The 18,969-nt window shown below is 32.8% G+C and overlaps 1 protein-coding gene and 2 long non-coding RNA genes across 4 annotated transcripts; 2 read left to right on the top strand and 1 right to left on the bottom strand.

Moving 5' to 3' along the window:
* The first annotated feature begins 8 nt into the window (after positions 1-8).
* LOC126866600 (uncharacterized) lies at positions 9-2,791 on the top strand. Its single transcript, XR_007689945.1, has 2 exons — positions 9-743; positions 2,608-2,791. It is a non-coding gene; the product is annotated as an uncharacterized LOC126866600 (long non-coding RNA).
* On the bottom strand, positions 845-17,596 carry LOC126866586 (aminopeptidase N). 2 transcript variants are annotated; one of them, XM_050620368.1, is made up of 15 exons: positions 17,284-17,596; positions 16,863-16,935; positions 15,581-15,837; positions 11,956-12,162; positions 11,728-11,883; positions 9,303-9,632; positions 7,718-7,868; positions 7,520-7,646; positions 6,648-6,738; positions 5,909-6,092; positions 4,233-4,434; positions 3,496-3,773; positions 2,631-2,830; positions 2,098-2,274; positions 845-1,795 (listed from the first exon to the last, which is right to left on the bottom strand). In XM_050620368.1, the coding sequence occupies exons 1-15, from the start codon at positions 17,316-17,318 to the stop codon at positions 1,363-1,365; spliced, it is 2,901 nt and encodes a 966-aa protein (XP_050476325.1). In that variant the 5' UTR covers positions 17,319-17,596; the 3' UTR covers positions 845-1,362. The 2 variants fall into 2 exon arrangements, with proteins under 2 accessions (XP_050476325.1, XP_050476326.1); XM_050620369.1 differs by lacking the exon at positions 17,284-17,596 and adding an exon at positions 17,033-17,263.
* LOC126866615 (uncharacterized) lies at positions 2,837-3,620 on the top strand. Its single transcript, XR_007689972.1, has 2 exons — positions 2,837-2,982; positions 3,431-3,620. It is a non-coding gene; the product is annotated as an uncharacterized LOC126866615 (long non-coding RNA).
* Positions 17,597-18,969: the final 1,373 nt, after the last annotated feature.

Raw genomic sequence — 18,969 nt, 5'->3', positions numbered from 1 at the left:
ATGTGAGTTGCAAAACCCATGTTATGAAATATGAATTATTAATAATTTCATCAATTTAAAGTATTCATTAATGACAATATTCATAAATATTTAGTATTTTCAACAAATATAATTTCTATATTTAACGTAAAAGAAAAGCAGAGGCTGAGTTTGTTCCACGTCGGTATTTCAGAACATGAGACATGAAATTCCATATGAAGTCAGATCTGTCCTGTATTTGTACTTAATCAATGTTATAAAATATAGTAGGTTTGAATCTTTATATTACGGATGAGTGTAACGTAAAGAACTCTTGTGTTCTCACTTAAAATAATGCATGCACATTCGGTAGAAGACGCTTCTATGCAGCGTTCTTTCTATACTGTCATATCGCATCCATTTACATGGTAACATATGACTCGCTTACTCTATCTTTACATTTCTATGTATGTAGCAAGTAACCATTTAACAAATATTATTTTATTTCATTTTTAAATTAATTATGCTATTACTTTGTTTCAAACATGAACACAAAATTATATTTATCCAAGAATCTTATAATGATAAAATTATCTTTAATTTATATGAATACAAAATTAACTGAAAATTTCTTTAATATTGAATGTAATATGTACAATTTCATTATGTAAATCTTTCAAACCAAAAGCAAATAATTGATTAACTATACTTTTCAGTTTATATCAGATCATTATGTGAATGTGGGATTTTTTAAGAAGCAACTTACTTTCATAAGTTTATTTATCGTAAGTAATATGACATTAATTTTATAAGCAGGATAGAAGTAGAATATAAACAGGAATTTTGATATTTTTGTCACTAAAAGTTAAAATTAAAATGCTAATCATTTTGTTGTTAAAGTTTTATTTAATTAAGCAATAATCAAGGTGATGCAAATGATGTTATTCTTTCAGACAAAAATTATTTATAAAATTTATCAAGCTTCAATTGTTCACAATTTATGTAATTGCACTATTTACTCAAACTTAAATACATATGTAGTAGCAATTATACATTAATAAAAGCTTTGTACCTATAATAAATAAAGAAAATATAAATTACAATGATACATTATTAAATCCAAATTATTAACAATCATTAACAAATCATTAAATCCGATTATTTTAACAATTTTACATTATAGTTATAATTATTAGAATAATTTTTAATCTTATTGCTAGCAGCCATCCTGTTAGAAGGCATGTTATTGCTGAAGTCAACAAGTTATTTATATTTTTAAACCAAGCAGTGTGTTACTGGTTCATGATATAGCTTGTAAATACTCCAGAAATTAAAAAACTTTTTTACGTTTCTAAATTGTTAATACTTTTGTTCAATTTCCAATTACGAGTTTACTTTTTCTAATTATTCCATGATAGGAGCCATAGTAGTGGTAATCGGATAAGCTTTAATGGCTTCCAATTCTTCTCTTGGCAAATTTTCCATAAGCCAAGTATCAATTACTGGAAGATTCTTTTTGCTCCATTCTCTTATTTCCATCTTGTAAGGTTTTTGGTTTATAAGATCTGGTAAGAATTCTTCTGAATGGCTTTCATACAATTTACGAACTATATCCAAACCCTTTTGATTGCTAAATGAGGAAGTTGCAGATTCTACTATGCGGTACAAAAGATGTTTTTTATCTTCAAATCTCTGTTTCACCGTATCCCAGTTTTCAGTTAAAAAGTTGAAGAGAGTTGTGTAACCAGCTGCTCCACCACTTAATGTGACAAAAATTAGTTGGATGTCTGAGTCAGTAAAATTTCCATTCTGATCAAGAAATGTTACATTTAATAATCTGCAACATAAATGAAAATATAAGGCATGATGCTGTTATTGAATTTTCACTAGAAACAAGAAATTATATTAGTTATATTAATGTATAGTTACATATAGTTATGTTACTATAGTTACAATACAATTTTGTTTTCAATACAGATCAATCTGGATTCATTTAAAAATAATTAATAGCATTTATAAAAAGCCTAAAACAAATATTGAATTTTACATTCTAATGAAGATTATATAATAATTTCTTTTTAAACTGAAAGCTTTAATTCTCATTCTGATAAATTAATTGAATAAAATTATGGATGATACCTTTCAATTTTATATGTATCTTTTGGACAACCAGCTAAGGATTTCAAAAGATATGTACGTTCATTTTGTTTTCTTTCTGGACTATTCTGAGGGAAATTTATAACACGTTGAAGTCCAAATTCCCATTCTTCTTCAGAACCCCACTTAAATACTGGGCAAATAAATTCATTGGCAACTCTAAAGTAAGAAACAGTAACAATAATTAATAGAATTTAATCTCTACAAAATGTAATATAACCAGTTAACAAAATTGTAAGTACTAAATGATATGTAAGAGAGAATAACATTTATATACTATAATTGATGTAATATTAGTATTAGTATTATTTTATATATTGAAATTTTGATTCTCACACATGCATTAAATTTCCTCATTAAATTAAAATTTTTATGTAAGTAACTTGCAGAGATTTATAAGGTTTTGCTTTGATGTTATTAGTAACAATACATTTCCACGTGTATTACTGTATAATTATAATGAAAATAATTATAAGTTTTATAAATATAAAGGTAAGGGTGGCAAAGTTACGGACGGATTTCCTTTATCCGGTTCCTTATCAGTCAGCCACTTTTTGTACTGATCCCTTGCTTCATTAACGCATGGTTCGTATCCAGCACGACAAAGGAAATTTTTTGCCATTCCTCGCATATGAGTTTTCCAAGATGGTTCATTTGGTTCTACAGTTCTACTGAGTTCTTCATATAGAGGCTTTAACAAGGTACGTATGTATGCCTGAAATAATAATAATTTTACGAGCTCATAAGCTTTATGAATATTTTATGTTTAAATTTTGTTTTGTGTAGGAAACATAAAGATGCAATAAGGAAGAAAAAATTTTAACAAATAATATTTGCGCATTCTTTGATCAAAAAGTAAAAAATAAAGTAATATTGAAGATTAAATTTCGACTGCAAACTTATGATTTCTGAGAAATAAATACATTTATAAAATTGTAAATTTATAAAATCAAATTTATAAAGTCTTTTGAATTGTAAATTCAATTTTACATGATATGTGATTATAATAGAAGTCATTATGAAAATAAGTATCTGTATATAATATATAATCTTGTTCTTATTTTAATATACGTCAGTATTCATTTTCCAGAGGTACTCCTGCATATTTTAGTAATGGTAAAACCAAAAAGTTTGAAACCAATCATTTTAGTATACTGGGTATAGTAGTTGTGCCTTAGTAGCTGGAACGTTATGTAGAATAAATTAATGAATATTTTTCATTTTTCACTTTTAACAAATTATATAAAATTAATATAGAAATATATGCAATTAAATATACTTAAAAGAACACACAAACAAATTATCTATATTTCAGTTAAATAACAAAAGCACCTCTGAAATATATATTTCAAAGAATGAACGTAAACGAAAAATATTTACCTCGAATTTGGAGTGTACATGAGATCCCTCGATGCGTCTACCAACGTGATCGATCATCATAAAAACTGGTTCCCATACGACGTGACTCCTTTCTTCTTTTAAAAAGAGAGTCATATTTAAAGCAATTTTGAAGCATAGTTCTCCAGAATATGCTAAATTCCAAGAATCGTGAAGGAGTTTTGCTCTGGTTAAAACAGGAATCTTTTCTCGGTCTGGACTTTGCAAATACTGTGATAACATTTTCCAGTTACAGGAGTCATAGTTTACCGGAAACATACCTATAATCAACCACTCTATTTAATATTATATACTATAGAATTGTAAATCAATTGCTGAGAAAGCTAAGTAACTCCATTCCGTTTTGTTTTTTAACAAGAAAGCTTTAAAAAATAAAGGTTCTGTACATATTTCCCTTTTACTGGCTTTTTACCTTTAGCTACAGTTAATCTTAATTATAAAAATTAACTATCACTCATTCTTGAAAGCAAATCTGAATTTTTATTTCATTTAATTTATATACAATTGTAAAAAAAAGCTTGGGAAATTTACATTAATTACATTAAACAAAAAAGAGATACAAGATTAATTTTTATAATATAGTGATTTAATAAAATACCAAGAAATCTGTGAAACTACATGTTTGTAGATAATGAGAAGAATATGGACATCTTGAGTTAAAAATTAAGCAATTTTGTGAGCATTATGTTTTGTTTTGGCTTGTGTTATTATTCTCATACCTATTTCCTCTGGATTGACAATGATAAACTGATTTTCATTAGCAATATCTGTCACATTCTTCATTTTATTTCCTTTCGTCAGCCATAGGAGACAAGACTCTTGAATATTTAATTTTTCTTGGGAAATCATCACTACTGGTATATCCCATTCATAAGAAACTTTAGGAGTGGAGGCTCGTGGAGCTTCCCTGAGGTAGACTTTCTATAAACATAGTAACACAAACATTAATTATGTATATTTAATAACTTTAATGTATTATATTGTTCCATTTTCTTTCTGAACCTCTACAAAGCTAAGGAATAGCAATTATAAGAAAAAATTTATGTATTGAACAATATTAGCACTAATAATTATTACAATTATACATTATTAAAAGTTAGTTTTCTCTTAAGAATGTAATTGTATCTAAAGAAATAAGAAAAGTAATAGGAATAAATTTAAAAAATTAGATTTAATATCTTAATTTATGGTATTGTGTTATATTTATTAACAAGTATAAGATTACTAGTAAAGTATGAAATAATGTTCATATACATATTGTATTTATTATAGGGAAAATATGGAAAGTGAGTAGTTTAGTTTTGGCATTATTCTCATATTATGATTATTACGCCAAGTATGCTATATGTACATATATACATAGACTGCAATTATTCGCTTTGCTGTTTCTTTAGCGATAATTGAACGATGTAACCTCAGGGACTAAGTATGTAGATGTATACTAACGTAATCAACAACGACCTACAAAAGTATATAAATGCACTTCAAAGGAAAGGTCATCAGCTCTAAAGTTTTTATTTCAATTATATCATACATCACTGAGATCGTTTAGATAGTTTCTCTAAAGACAGGGCAATATTTTTTCCGTCTTCAAGGCCAAAGTTTCGTCATTGTATTGCTACGTTTATACTATAAATTGCACATCCGTCCGACTTAGATTATATCCACATTTATATGACAAGAATTGATTGTAATTTTAATAAATAAATAAATAAAAAAAAACATTTATATGAGAAATAATTTTTTTAATAAAAAAAGAATTTGAGTGAAGAAACTATGATTTCAAAATATAAATATTTCATACAAATTTAAAACCAGATTACTGTATTATATAATAAATATTTTTCATCAAATTTTGAAATACTAATAGTGCCAATATTTTCATCTAACATAAATAGAAAAACTATATTAAATACGTATATTTATATATTAAATTTTTTGTACAATATTAATTTACATTTATGTAATATAAATAGGTTAAAAGTTATAACAGATTAAATTTTGGCAAAGATGAAAACTAATATTGACTGTTCGTGATAACTCCTATTATTTTCTAGAAGCTAAGTAAAATTGATATAGGATGAAAAAGTTTCTTTTGTGCTCAACTTGGTCCTCAGTTTCTTTTTCTTTGTTAATATTTACATTTTGACATTATATTTGCAATAATCATCATGTATACATTCAGTCTCTTGTTTCGATCAACCTTTTCATAGATTGTCGCTACTTATGCAAGAAGAGAATCGACTTTACTCAAAATGCTCACAAATAAAATCCGCGTTTCTTCTTCATTGATGCTTTATCCGTGCGAAAATCATGTCATCGTTACGTTTTCCGCGTCCCTGAGGTGAACAGCGTTTTTGTTGGATAAGATTAAGAACGTAACGTGCATACATACTTGGCTAAGTGTAATTGTTTGAGTTTCATAATTGCGAATGACAGTGACCAATGGTACTCTATCTCGATTGGTCCACGGCCCCGCGATTGAGTTGACTGTCAAGCCTTTTGGCAAAATCTCCGTTTCAGCCGCGACATCGTTTAATCGGCTGTAAATGTCATCTGCAAAGAAGGTCCGTAAATTCCTGAAAAAATGATATTTAACAGTTGAGCAAAATTGAACAAAGGATGAAGTTGAGAAGAATAGCCGGGAAGCAAAGTTTCTGAAAAAGATTCACACTTTCATAAAATGTTTTCTTTAAATGTTCGGAATATCTAATACAAAATTTACGAGAAAACTATTATGCTATCGTTATTCTGGTATGTTCAGAAACGGAAAGATATTTGGAAATAAAAAAGAGAATAAAATAGAAATTTTATGATTTACGTGTTTCCTCTCTCTCATTGTTTGGAATTTTAGTTGGCCGTCCGTTTATGGCACGGACAGGCCCATTTCCCTCATTAGGAAACTCTGAATTATCGGTCCTCCCAGGGCAGTAAACGTAATGACTCGAGGCCAGGAAAAACCCAGATAAGAACCGACCGGAGGGGCACGAGAGAGTTGAGTTTTAATCATCGGACAGTACACACAGGACGGCAGAATCCGTTATTCCAATATAATAATGTAAATTAGTAAAATCCAGTTATAAAATTTGCATTTAAGAATTGCTTCCCGGCTAATTGATAAAAACAATTACTACTCTTCCGAATTTTGTTGTATAAAATTTCTAACGCCTTTCTGGAATAGATCTTTGCCGAGAGTGTAATTGAACATCCGGAATACCAGCTCCACTAGAAGAAGAAAAAAATGACATAATTAGTCTTATGTAATTAGAAGGAACTCGCTGAGTTAATTACACGATAATTTGCTTTCAATACCGTATAAAATTAGTGGACGTTTCAAACTGTTTGATAAATGTTACACACTTAATATTTCTTATAGTTACGTTGATATCAATATTAAAAATCAAAATTTATTAAGTCATTTAAATTTTTCCTACTCTATTGATATATTATTATCCTACATTTCTTTGTATGTATAATTTACCAGAAATGGTATAATTAATCAACACAATACATGAATATCGATCGTTTTTTAACCTGTAAGTATAATTTCTTCTGTATTTATGATCATATGCTTTGTAAGAATTATATTTACAAAGATTTAATTGTGCAAGGTGTCCTAAGTTTTAGTAGACAAACTTTGATATCCTACAGAAGGAAGTTTTCAGAAATTCATTTAAGAAAGTTCTACAGTAAAAAGAATACACGTAAATATGTAGTTATTATGTCCTTATTTACGGGAAATAGTAGTGTCACAAATTAACTAACTCTAGAGCATATTAGGAGAATGTATTTGAAAAGATTAAGTAATTTATCCGGATGGTATTCGAAAATATTTTCGACTAATAGAAATTGATATAATTATTAGAGAAGCTATTATGACAAAAATTACCATAACTTCTGTTATATTAACATCGAGCATGAAGTACAATTACATTATACTTAATAATTATTATGTAACGCTGTTTGTATAACTCCAAGAGGACAAGATAATTTAGTTAAAACATACTTTTCGATGATGTAGCTTCGTTTCTGATTCCACCGACCCTTCCGAAAGGTTCAATCTTTGCAAATTCATAATAAAGGGAATATAGCATAGTCAGTGGCCATTTCCCTTCCATTTCGTCCGGATTCAGCTGCAACAAACACATTACATTTTGAATTAGTTTCGTGCTTAATCTTCGTGTGCACGCAATATGATACGTACGTTCACCGTCGTCATTGAAGCTAGGAATGAATTAAGTGCTTTGTTAACAGGTGCATCACTCCAACGGAATGGTGTAATATATTGACCGATCCATTGATAAATTAATTCATAAGCTGTGTCCCAAATGGACGGGCTACTCAGTTCACTTTCCCTGTAATCAAAATTAAGCTATTAATATCATATCGAGATTTGTTATTTCTATCGTTCGCATGACAATGTTTGGTGTTAAATCGCAAGATGCAAAGTAGACAAATTTGTTATATCTAGTTTCGTACATCTTTTTTTCATAATAACATTGTATACATAATTACTGAGATTCGTTTATTTAATTAAAGACTAGCCGGCTCCTATTTAAGTGCACAAGGTAGTGATATTTTATATCACGAATCGAACGTAGATAATTTTGCATATCACAGTTTCAATTGCTGGTTCGTGTAAGCAGGTGTTGGTAATTAATCTAGGATACAGTTATCGATACATGTTATATTAAGAGCAAATTATGAATAAAACTGACAAACGAACAAAAAGAGTCTCAAGTTTTACAGATAATTTTTGACATGTTATTCTGCGAGTCTAATTCTTATCAAAATTCACATCTTATCTAAGTTTTAGATGGTCCATGCTGCATCCTACGATTCGGTAGTCGGTGATATCAAGTTCTGCGAATTGGAACCGCGCGAGCAATCTACCTTTCCATATAACGTTTATTGATTATTGTTTTATAGACTTCTGTAATAATTTCCCAAAAAACTTTTCGTGAAATTTTCTTTCACACTTTTTTTTTTATACTGTGTATACAATATTTTCTTCATTAATATTCTGCAAAATATGTATACCAATAACGTAGTAAACATACCATTAACATTATGTTGTGTTATGTATGAGAAATGTTATGTTATGTTTCGTGGGCATTGTAGCGAGAGGTTTAAGGAAAGTATAATGAAAAATCGCTTTGAAACATTTACACAAGCCTACCGACATATTCAAGGTCAGCCACGTGTTTTTAAAAAAGCATGTATAGACAGTGTGGGTAGAGGATACTTACAAAGTGCCGGAAAAATGAAAGCTGGCTATCTATGTAAATCCAAGTAAAGATAACGATTCACGAGTCGATAATACATATTTCTATCTTACTATCTATATACGATAAAAAGGTTTATGATAGTATTTTATAACTTATGATGGTATTTTGGTAAAGAATACAAATTCCTCACTTACTGTCACAAAACTATGTCAAATACTATACTATACAAATACTATGTTCGTGACACTTTGCCTTGTTACATTTTGTAACACTCTGGCCAATCACTGCTTCGTGTACATGTTCTTAAACCAATATGTAAGATATGCAAAACAAATGGACGTGATTAACATTTTCTAGTCATGAAAGTACTATCCAAATCTTTATCCACTTGCATAAACATTCACAATCTAATGATTAAGTAGTAATGAGATAGTAATTTAATTAGTAATAAAATAGTAATTTATCAAATAGTAATTTTGATTCTTTTTGAATAGTAATTTTTCCCTTGTTATTGGTATAAAATTTTGCATGCTTAACAAAAGTATAGTAAATAATATATACTTGAAGAACATCAAGCCCCAACTGTCAGATGCTTTGGTAGCACCGTACGAGGGAACGGCTACCAAGTCGAGTTTTGGTAAAACAATCGAGCTGTTGAAGTAATCCTGTAAATAGTTCATGATCCAGACAACCTTGTTAGGTATGCTTTTTAGGGAGTCCAAGTATTCTTTTCGACCCCACACTTTAATCTCGAGCTTTCTCCCATCCATTTCATTGATTTCCTGAGTAGGCGAGATGCTCTCGAAGTCCGATATTATCAAAGCTAATTGGTACGTTGACATTTGCGGTGTCTTGGTGAAGTGATCCCAGACCAAATCCGGCTCATCGGTCCTAGGCAAAGAGAATATTTTTTAGTAATAGAATTACGCTTTTACATACTTATGGCGTATAGATAAGAATACTTAGACTGTAAAAAATAATCAAATAACCGGTTAACCTCTTGTCCTACCTGTTAACTCCGGATTGCTCGGATCACAAGTCTCAAGAAGTTCGGTCACGCGTCGAGCCATTTAGCTGTTTAGCCGTGTGTTCGAACTCGCGCAAGATGTATGCGTCTTATGACATATTTATATTTCGGCGTAACGAAAGGAATTGTGAAATAATAAACACCTTTGGGCACAACTAATATTTTTTTAAGATGTCTGGCAAGTAATTATGATCGACTTATCAGTGAAGAAAAATGATTTATTGTTTCAAAGTGGATAATGTATCAGTAATAATTTGTAAATTAATACTTAGTTTAAATTAATAATGTTTTGAGATAACTCGTAGAAAATTAGTAATTTTCAACTGCGTCATACTTTTCGAAACAATGAAACACAATAGAAAACACAATATTGCTACCATCACTATCGTTATCAGAAGGATCCAAGTCAAATCACTATCCGTAATAATAACACACTTCTCACTATTGTCATCAATATTAGATTCTTTTTACTGATATAATAGGTATAAGGGTTGTTTAATTCTTTTAGGAAATTATAACCTAAACGTGTGAACGTAACGAAGAATTACATGTAACTAAAGTAAGAAAATATGGACAATAACTGAACCACGAGTCTGACTAGTGTTGTTTACGTTTATCCCGAATGAAGTAGCACGAGCCAGGCTTGTATTGTTTACGTTTGGACCGAATGAAGTAACACGAGTCAGGCTCGCGTTTATTATTTTTGTCGCAACTATTTTACCACGAGTCTCAGTCGTTTTTGTAGAACAAGGGGTTAATCGTGCTGTGATTCAATATATTTTATTAATATCCTGTCAGTAAAAATTCTGAATGTATTTTTAATGTCAAAATATCTAACAAAATTCTTGCTATTTGTAATACGACAAATATATTTCGCTCTATATGTATGGTTTTATTTTAGATAGTCCGAGTTGTGCATTCTTCGAATTATTTCGAGTAACGAATATTTTATCTGTGAATAATTATTTGTTACCCATAACGAATTACTTCCTATATTTATTTGAGCAATGATTGCAGAATTAACACGAATAAAGGTTTGTTTCCACTTAATTTTGTACAAGTATATACAAATACCGGTAAGATTCATACTATTAATTTAACAAATAAATAATTTACTAAGCAACGATGAACTTTCTAAGCCAGTATTTTATCCAAGAAAAAGTTAGCTATAAAAGCCAATGTTACAACAAATGGACAATGTAGCTTGAAAAGATATCTCACGTTCGGTACCATGTCCATCCTCCATGTAACACATAAATATTTACAAAAAATATATAATTTTATCCAAATAAGTTTTATCCAAATTCGATTAAATCTTTATCCAGATATATTCTCACACGAATAATTTCTCCCTCGAATAATTTCTTATTTAAATAAATAATTATTCCATTTTTTATTCATTTATGGCGAATAAAATTTTATTCTTTATTTTTATTCGTTATCTGTTGTTGGAATAAAATGTTACCATAATTAAGAGAATGCATTTTAACAGATGCCATTAGACAGTAGGTATCTATGGAACGAATATAATTAAAAGGTGGAACTTAGGAAAAAATATTAGAGAAAATACACTTCAGATATTTTGCATATTTTCGCCTATTATTCGCATTCTGTGCGTTTTTGAATCTTAAAATTTCCCACAGAAGCATAAAAATTCGCAGTCTATGTATTTCTGCTTGGTGCTGATAACGACATAATTTAAAAAGTGTAAAATTTGCATTTATCGAATGCAAGGTCTACATTACATTTCTATTTTTATCATGTAAAGCGCATATTTTATCAGTTTTGCGTCACAGGGCTATTATATTATAGTAAGGCCTTTATTTTGACTTTTCCAAAAATTTCAATTTTAAGAGGTCTCTCCCTTAAAACTTACATACTTGAAATCGTGCCACTGTCAACGCCAAGCAGCGACATGGCACACGCAAATAAAATCAACGAATATCTCATACTACTTACGTTTCTATGCTACTTTCCAGGGGAGTGTTTGAACGAGCAGTCATGTTCTTCGGACGCTGAACGCTGAGTTTGAAGGTCGCTTTGTAAGGAGGCTCATCCATACAAGGAAAGACAGTTTGCGCGTTGTCCAATCTGAAGTTAGTAGCCAGGAAGGGACTAGAGAAAAAGACAGACAGTAAATTCTTTTTCTTTAATCTTACATCTATCGCGTTGTAATTATATAATTACTGTTTTTGTCCATTGGCGTCGGTATATTCGTGTTTGAAGAAACCGCTGGTATCGTTGGTGGTGATATTTCCAGTGAAGGTGAGATCCACTTCGCAGCTGGTGCCTTTCTTTAGCATTTGTTCCAGGTGAATCGCGTAGCTAGATGGCCACGAAGAACGACGACTGACTCTCGCAACATTTACAGCCATCAGTGGCAGGCCTTTTTCCCTTTAATTTTTTAATAATCAGATATTAGTCTTAAGGAGGAATTTCAATTGATCAAATTGCTTTTAGAGAGCAACAAGATACAAGAGGGTCAACAAATTTTCATTCAATTATGTACAAGTTTATTTAATTGTGTGCAAATATTTCCTACATATACATATATACATGTATTTTCTCCCAATATGTAATTAGTAATTAAATTTAGTAATTAGTAATATTTGTGAGGATATTTCATTAATATCCAGATTTCAATATAGAATGGAACCTCGATTATCAGAACAAAAGAGGAATTATTAGTAATCTTGGCTTTACTAGGGAAGATTAACAAGGGTTTATTATGGGAACATCGATGGAAAGAGAGGGATGCCTTATTACGAGGAAGATTAGGAAACGAGAATAGAGAGAAACTAGAAAAGTCGATACACCGTTGTTAAGAAGTTTTTATTCCTTTGTTACGTGTTAACATCTACAAAATAGTTCAAAATAAATGATCTGCGTATGGGAAATAGGATTATTCGATTATCCGAATTAAGCACGCTATTCGGATGGTAATCGAATTTCTACTGTATTTTTATATGTCGGAGATGAAGGGACTTCGGGCCTTTCTTTTGGAATTTTTGGAAGATCCCCAATACTTTGGTCTAAACTATTTATTATAGCTGTACTTAAATAATAGAACTTAGAAGTAGTTGTTGCGATACGATCTGTTTATGTTTGCCCGAGATTTGTGATAGTGGGCTTGGGTTCGAGGTGACACAACTGGTCTTTATCTAACAGAAGTACTAATATTGAGGGACACACGTTGTGCTAACAAACAAGCCCCGGGCAGGAGCAATGTCGGCTCTAGGCGGGTCTGCCTAGTAACGGTGCCTGGAATTTTGTTGATAACCCCGGTCAATATGCAATTGACAAATGTGATCGTATCAGTCTCTTATTCTTGTGATTACCTTGGAGAGTTTACACACATCGTTTGATCAGTGAGTCAGAACGATACCGAGGGTCACAGCTAACATCATTTTGTGTTTCAAAATATATTCTATTGAACAAAGAGTTTTCCCCTTTGACCGCGGATTCGTTATTGAACCTCAGAACATTGTCTTTAACATCTAGAGTGTCTAATCATCACGGTTAATTGTCAAACTCTGTAAAATCAACATTTGTACATGTCGGAGAAGGAGTCAGGAACAGGGTTGTGGGCGTTTGATGGACCTCCCTTGGAGTTGGCCATCGTTGTGTGATAACGAAGATACGGCCTGATGCTACGGGTATGGACACCACTGATTCGACAATCAACAGCGGTGGTTGGGCACTTGCGATGTTAGTGACGTTGATCTTAGGTTCGATGACGAATCCATGGTCAACGGGATGAAAGATATACTTGCTCTGACTCAAACTCACTGATCGTCAGGCGCTGCTCCCTTCGTCGGTGGGATCTCAAGAAAGAATGAATTTTCGTTCCAATGATGCCACAGAGGAAAACTATGATGGGGTGTGTCTGAGGACACGAGATCATCGGATTCGTCGGGTATAGCCCTCGTTCCGAAAGTAAGGGAAATTGACGTCGCTGTCAATTAGTCAGTTTGGGACAAAGACTATCTGTCCGTTTGGAAAATCTTAATTGCCGGAAAAACTCAGGTTTTATAGCGGGTCCTCGGGCTAACTGGACTTGTGCTGTGTACGTGCCTCAACATCAGGTATTCGTTGTCCTCAGGAACCGTTGCAATGTTTTACTGTCGAGTACCTCTATTGGTATTTATTTTAATGAGGATCATACTATAACTCCACACCTTTGTTAGGCGAAGCGCCCGTCCCGTTGACCGCGGCTACGTTCGGCGACTGATGGTCGGCTCGAGTCCAGGTATATCATCACAAATCGCAAACAAGTACAATTGGGCAGGATGACGGCAAATTGTTTAATTACGACTGTAAACTTTAATTACGATTTTACGGATTTTCCCGAAGTTCCGGAGGGACGGCTCCGGTGTCCTTTCATCTCCGACATACATATAATCGTAAATATAATCTCCATTGAACAACAACGATGGCTTGTCCTAATGAAGATACGTTACACGCCCCTGAGTCTAACGACAACCCGACATATATATTACGTATATTTTCATTATACATTACGTATATTTTCATTTTCTGTTGCGTCGCGTGAAATGGAATCTCAGTAGCTTGTAGGAACCTTTAATCCTGCAAGTATTTTCGGTTTATAGTTGGTACTTAAAACAGTCCTTAAGTCTATTGCACGTTCTTACAAATTACGGAGAAAGCAGGTGGATACCTAACGGAAAAGGTGAATATTTGTCTCACGGAAAAGCCGGCTTTTCCCATGAACAAGGTCACTCCCGAGCCACGTCTGTAGGAGGCTTCCTCCTCCAATCTTCATTTATTAATATTGGCTGTAATCAATGCGCATCGCGGATCGTTACCCTCACTGTTCTAACGAAAAGTGTGAACAACGAATCCACGTCCTTAGTTCAAAAGATACACCCACTCCGAGCTTTCCTCCGTAATCACATAAGGACGAGCTTCACTTGTTCTCGGTACTCCGCTGGGGGTAGCCACCCACATGTTATATTAGTATACCGCTATAATATTTTACCAAATGTCCTACTGGATAAATTGTAAAATTTAAGTAAATAAATAATAAAAAAAAAAACTTGTTCTCATCACGACAGAGCAGTCACTTCTCCCTCTCCTACGATTCGTGGCGTCCATTAGTCAAATCATAATAGGAATTTACGACTCCCCATGGCGTGCTTCTTCGAGATCGCGTCTCCCCGCGAACGTCCGGAAGTTCATTTTCATTTCATTTTATTTCACATTATAGTTATTTATAACTGTCTATATACATTATATGTGCATAATGTATATATATAATAATAATAAAGAAATAAATAATATATGTATATATATTACTCATTTCCAGAAATTTCATTTTCTTTCAAATTTCATTTATATAATTTCATATTACGTATATTTCCTGCAAGTAATATCCTATTATATGTATAGTTGTTGATATGAGGCTAAAAGTTGGTTCACATGAATGGTATGTATCTTTAACTCATACGTATAGCAGAACTCGTAACATGATAGTAATATGGTATACCCATTTTTCTCTTTTCCCTAGAAAGTCCCAGGAACAGCGAAAAGAAAATAAAGAAGAAAGGGAGTGACTTCAACGAACTGTGTATGAAATATACTACATAATTTAAAACGTAATGAATCTTATTGTAGAGTTTTGTATTCTTCCCACGGAGAGTTAGGGATTGACAGTCTTGGGATCAGGTAGAAAATTTAGCTCCTTAAGTTTAGCTCTTCCAGCCAGAAGAATTTTTCAACGAAATAGAGTCCATTTTTAAATAACGTCATTTACAATTATAGCGAAGAGTATGATGCGATTTTATTCGCTTACCTTTCTTCCAACGATGCCTCCGTGATCCTAACATCGTATTTCGTGATTGCAAGATGTGGATGAGCATTTAAAACAATTATGTCACTGGTATCCATCCAAGTGACATTGATCTTAACTCGACCTTTGAATTTGTCATTCCCGATAAAAGGTTTAAGTTCCAGGTGATAGCTGGTCGGCACTACTTCTGTTGGTAATCTGCGTTGGCTTACTTTGGGCACGTAAACGTCGTTCAGGTCTATACTCCGTTTGATCTCCAACTGTAAATGATTTTCAAGCGTAATATTTACTGTGGTATTTTTACTGCCTGAAATACATTATGAAAAATATATATCTTCATCTTTATACCGTCCGGAACAGGAGGGAGGTATCACAATTTGACATGTGCATTTTTGTTTTGTTTATCGTAACAGTTGATCTTTGAGATAAAGAACGACGCTGAAGATAGACGACAGTAATATTATTTTTTAAAGGCATTCTCATTTTATATCCTATCTATCGTTTCTTTTTAAATTTTCATTAGCTGCTACTTCCTTCTGCATAGATAACAACTATCTTCTGTATTGAAGTTAACTTGGCTTACTAAATATTTTGTATCTTTACATATTACAATCATTATTGATTATGATGATTGATATATGATTTACAATCATTTGTATCTTTACAATATTTGATATTTGTGTCTATTACAAATACGGTATAAGGCATTGCATATTACGTTTAAATACCTTGAGAAATTTCTTACATATTTAAAATATTTCTGAAATATAGAACATTCTACATAAAACAATTGTTTCATAGAACTTGCGAATATTGTAAATTCAATGCATGTGTTTTAGTCTCATCTAGTTTTTTTATTAATATTATTATCCTCTTGATAAAAGTCGAATTTACGAATCTTTGGGAATATTTCATTTTGATAACAATCGTCAGAAGCTCATATAATAATAATATAAATAATTTGAGACATTTGAAGACATTATCTGTAAATATCTCAACTGGCTCGCAATTACTCGTAGAAATTAACGTGTTTCACTCCGAAACGTCTATTAGAGAAACACGGAAAGCAACTGCAGCTTTAAAACAAAGCCAACCAACACAAGCGTGTACTCGTTAATTATTCACTTATTTTTAACTCTTCGGCTTATCAAAAAGCGAAACTATCTCACGGAAACGCTTTACGATATTTAAAACCGTTTTTCATACGTGCGTATATAAAATCATCTAGAAGAATCGTACTTACATATTTTATAAGGATAAAATAAAATAAGGAGCGATTGCTTACGTGTGCTTCGATATCTGGAAGAACGAAGATCAGGAAATATCCAGCGATGGCTGCTATGAACCTCATGGTTCTCCTGCGGAGTAAGTCGAAACTGATTATTCGGCCGAATATCAGGACGTAACTGAATAAAACTGCTAGTTCACATAAAAATTATTGAACGAAATATTAACCGTTCCAACAATACGACTATACTATCGTTTGATCGTTAATTACGTGCAACTACGAATGTTAAAAACGCCGGAGAGAAATTTTGTTTCAGAGTCTAAGATCTTTCCAAAGACGATTCGCTCCACTGTGTTATCTTTTCATGTTTGGTAGCACGGGATTCGCCGAGACACTTGTATCGATCGTCAACGTATAATCAAACTACACAGTATTATCTTGAGCGGTTTGCGATCACCGATGCTCCACAGCGACTTACTTCGCGATCCTTATCCAACACGTCCGTACTTGCATGCTGTAGGCGACGATCTAACCGATGTAATTCGTGTATTTCGAAGTGTCGTCGCTTACGACCACTTCAATAGCTTCGATCGAAGCTATCGTCGTCGCTTGACCTTGATACCGGCAGCCAATATTCGTATTGAAATGCGAAAGTACCGCGTGCCAACGCAGTCGTTCGCCAACTGCCCTCCAGCTTTCTGCTCTTTCCGACTGTACCAGCTTCTGTCGGATCGCCTGAAAGAAACGAAGAAAAGCGTACAAAAAGAAAAGAAAAAAAAACAAATGTTAAACGCGAGCAGAGAAAACGTGAACGACCACGTGATAGGGGTACGCCGCGGCGGATTGGTGTCCGAAGCACGGATTCAAAGCGCTTAGATCCACTTAGCCGCGTAATCGGTGATCGTCCATTATCCAATTCCATCGAACAGACGTCACAAAAGGGCCTAATCGCGGCGGTACCCGTCGGTGACGGATGGGATGCACAGCGTCAATGGCCAATCCCGAAAGCATCAATGGAAATTGAGATGCCACGAAGCTGCTCTGTGAATCTCTGCGAATGTCCTGCCGCTGATTCTGCAACCAGAAACCATTGTGTATTCGTTTAATGCATGAAAAGCCGGCAGCCAATTCAGGTCTCGGCTTGGCGTTCGTTTCCGATTTGGTGTCAATTGGGATTGATAGCAGGTTTTGTGTATGTTTTCTTCGCGCGTTTATAGGCCAGCTAAGGCCACTCGTGCCACTTGTCGACGTGTTTCCTTTAACTTTCAAGCTGCCTCGGAGGAGGCACTTGCCAGAGAGACCTCGGCGTCGGCCTCTTTTCATTCGGCACATCCCATGATCTGGAACAAGATCTTCATTAGTATTGCGATCCACTTTAACTAGCTGGCGTACACATTGTGCAAATGTTGCTCGTGTTTGTGGTATGCGACGTCACAGATAAATTATATCGATAATATGGTAGGTATTTACCATTTTGCAAAGTATTCCTAATTCTTACGATTGTGAGATAAAATGCTTCTGTTAGAAAAACATTCGATTCTCCTTCAAACAGCATGGATCTGAATTTCAAAGGTGACGGGATTGTTTTATGAAGTAACTTATTAGCGTTATTATTATTAGTCCTTTGATAAAAGACAGAGGAAATATATTAAACGAGACTGAAGAAGGACTAATAGAATCGAAAACGATAATGAAGAAGAGTTGGGCAATATAAGACGGGGAGGAACGACAATAAGGAAGCATGGCAAAGAGGCAACAGCCCAAAAGTTGCCATAATTTTATAGACAGAATATATAATAGAGTGCAATATAATAGAATGGATAAGAGGGGAGGTGGACGTATAAAAGAAAAGAAAAAGACAAAGAAAAAAGTTTAGATAGATATAAGGGAGGAGGCAATAAGGTGATAACGCCATAAGATTGATAGAATGTAAAAAGCGGGTAAATAAAATAGGTAAAAAATAAAAACGCAAATTAAGAAATAATAATAATATTAATCCTTTGATATTTCCATTTTACCTTTTTGTTGGATAAATGTAACACTGTACTCGTAATATTACTGTGTTCATGTTTACTTCTTGTAGTTCTCTCTTCTCCAGAGACTCAGTTACATTTCTCTTTGGTTTAGACTTTATTTTTATAAGCACACGTGCATCTTAAGACAG

The sequence above is a fragment of the Bombus huntii genome, chromosome 6 (genome assembly GCF_024542735.1).
Source record: "Bombus huntii isolate Logan2020A chromosome 6, iyBomHunt1.1, whole genome shotgun sequence".
NCBI classification, from domain to species: domain Eukaryota; kingdom Metazoa; phylum Arthropoda; class Insecta; order Hymenoptera; family Apidae; genus Bombus; species Bombus huntii.
Note: the sequence above shows the minus strand (reverse complement) of the source record. Positions and strands in the feature narration are given on the sequence as shown.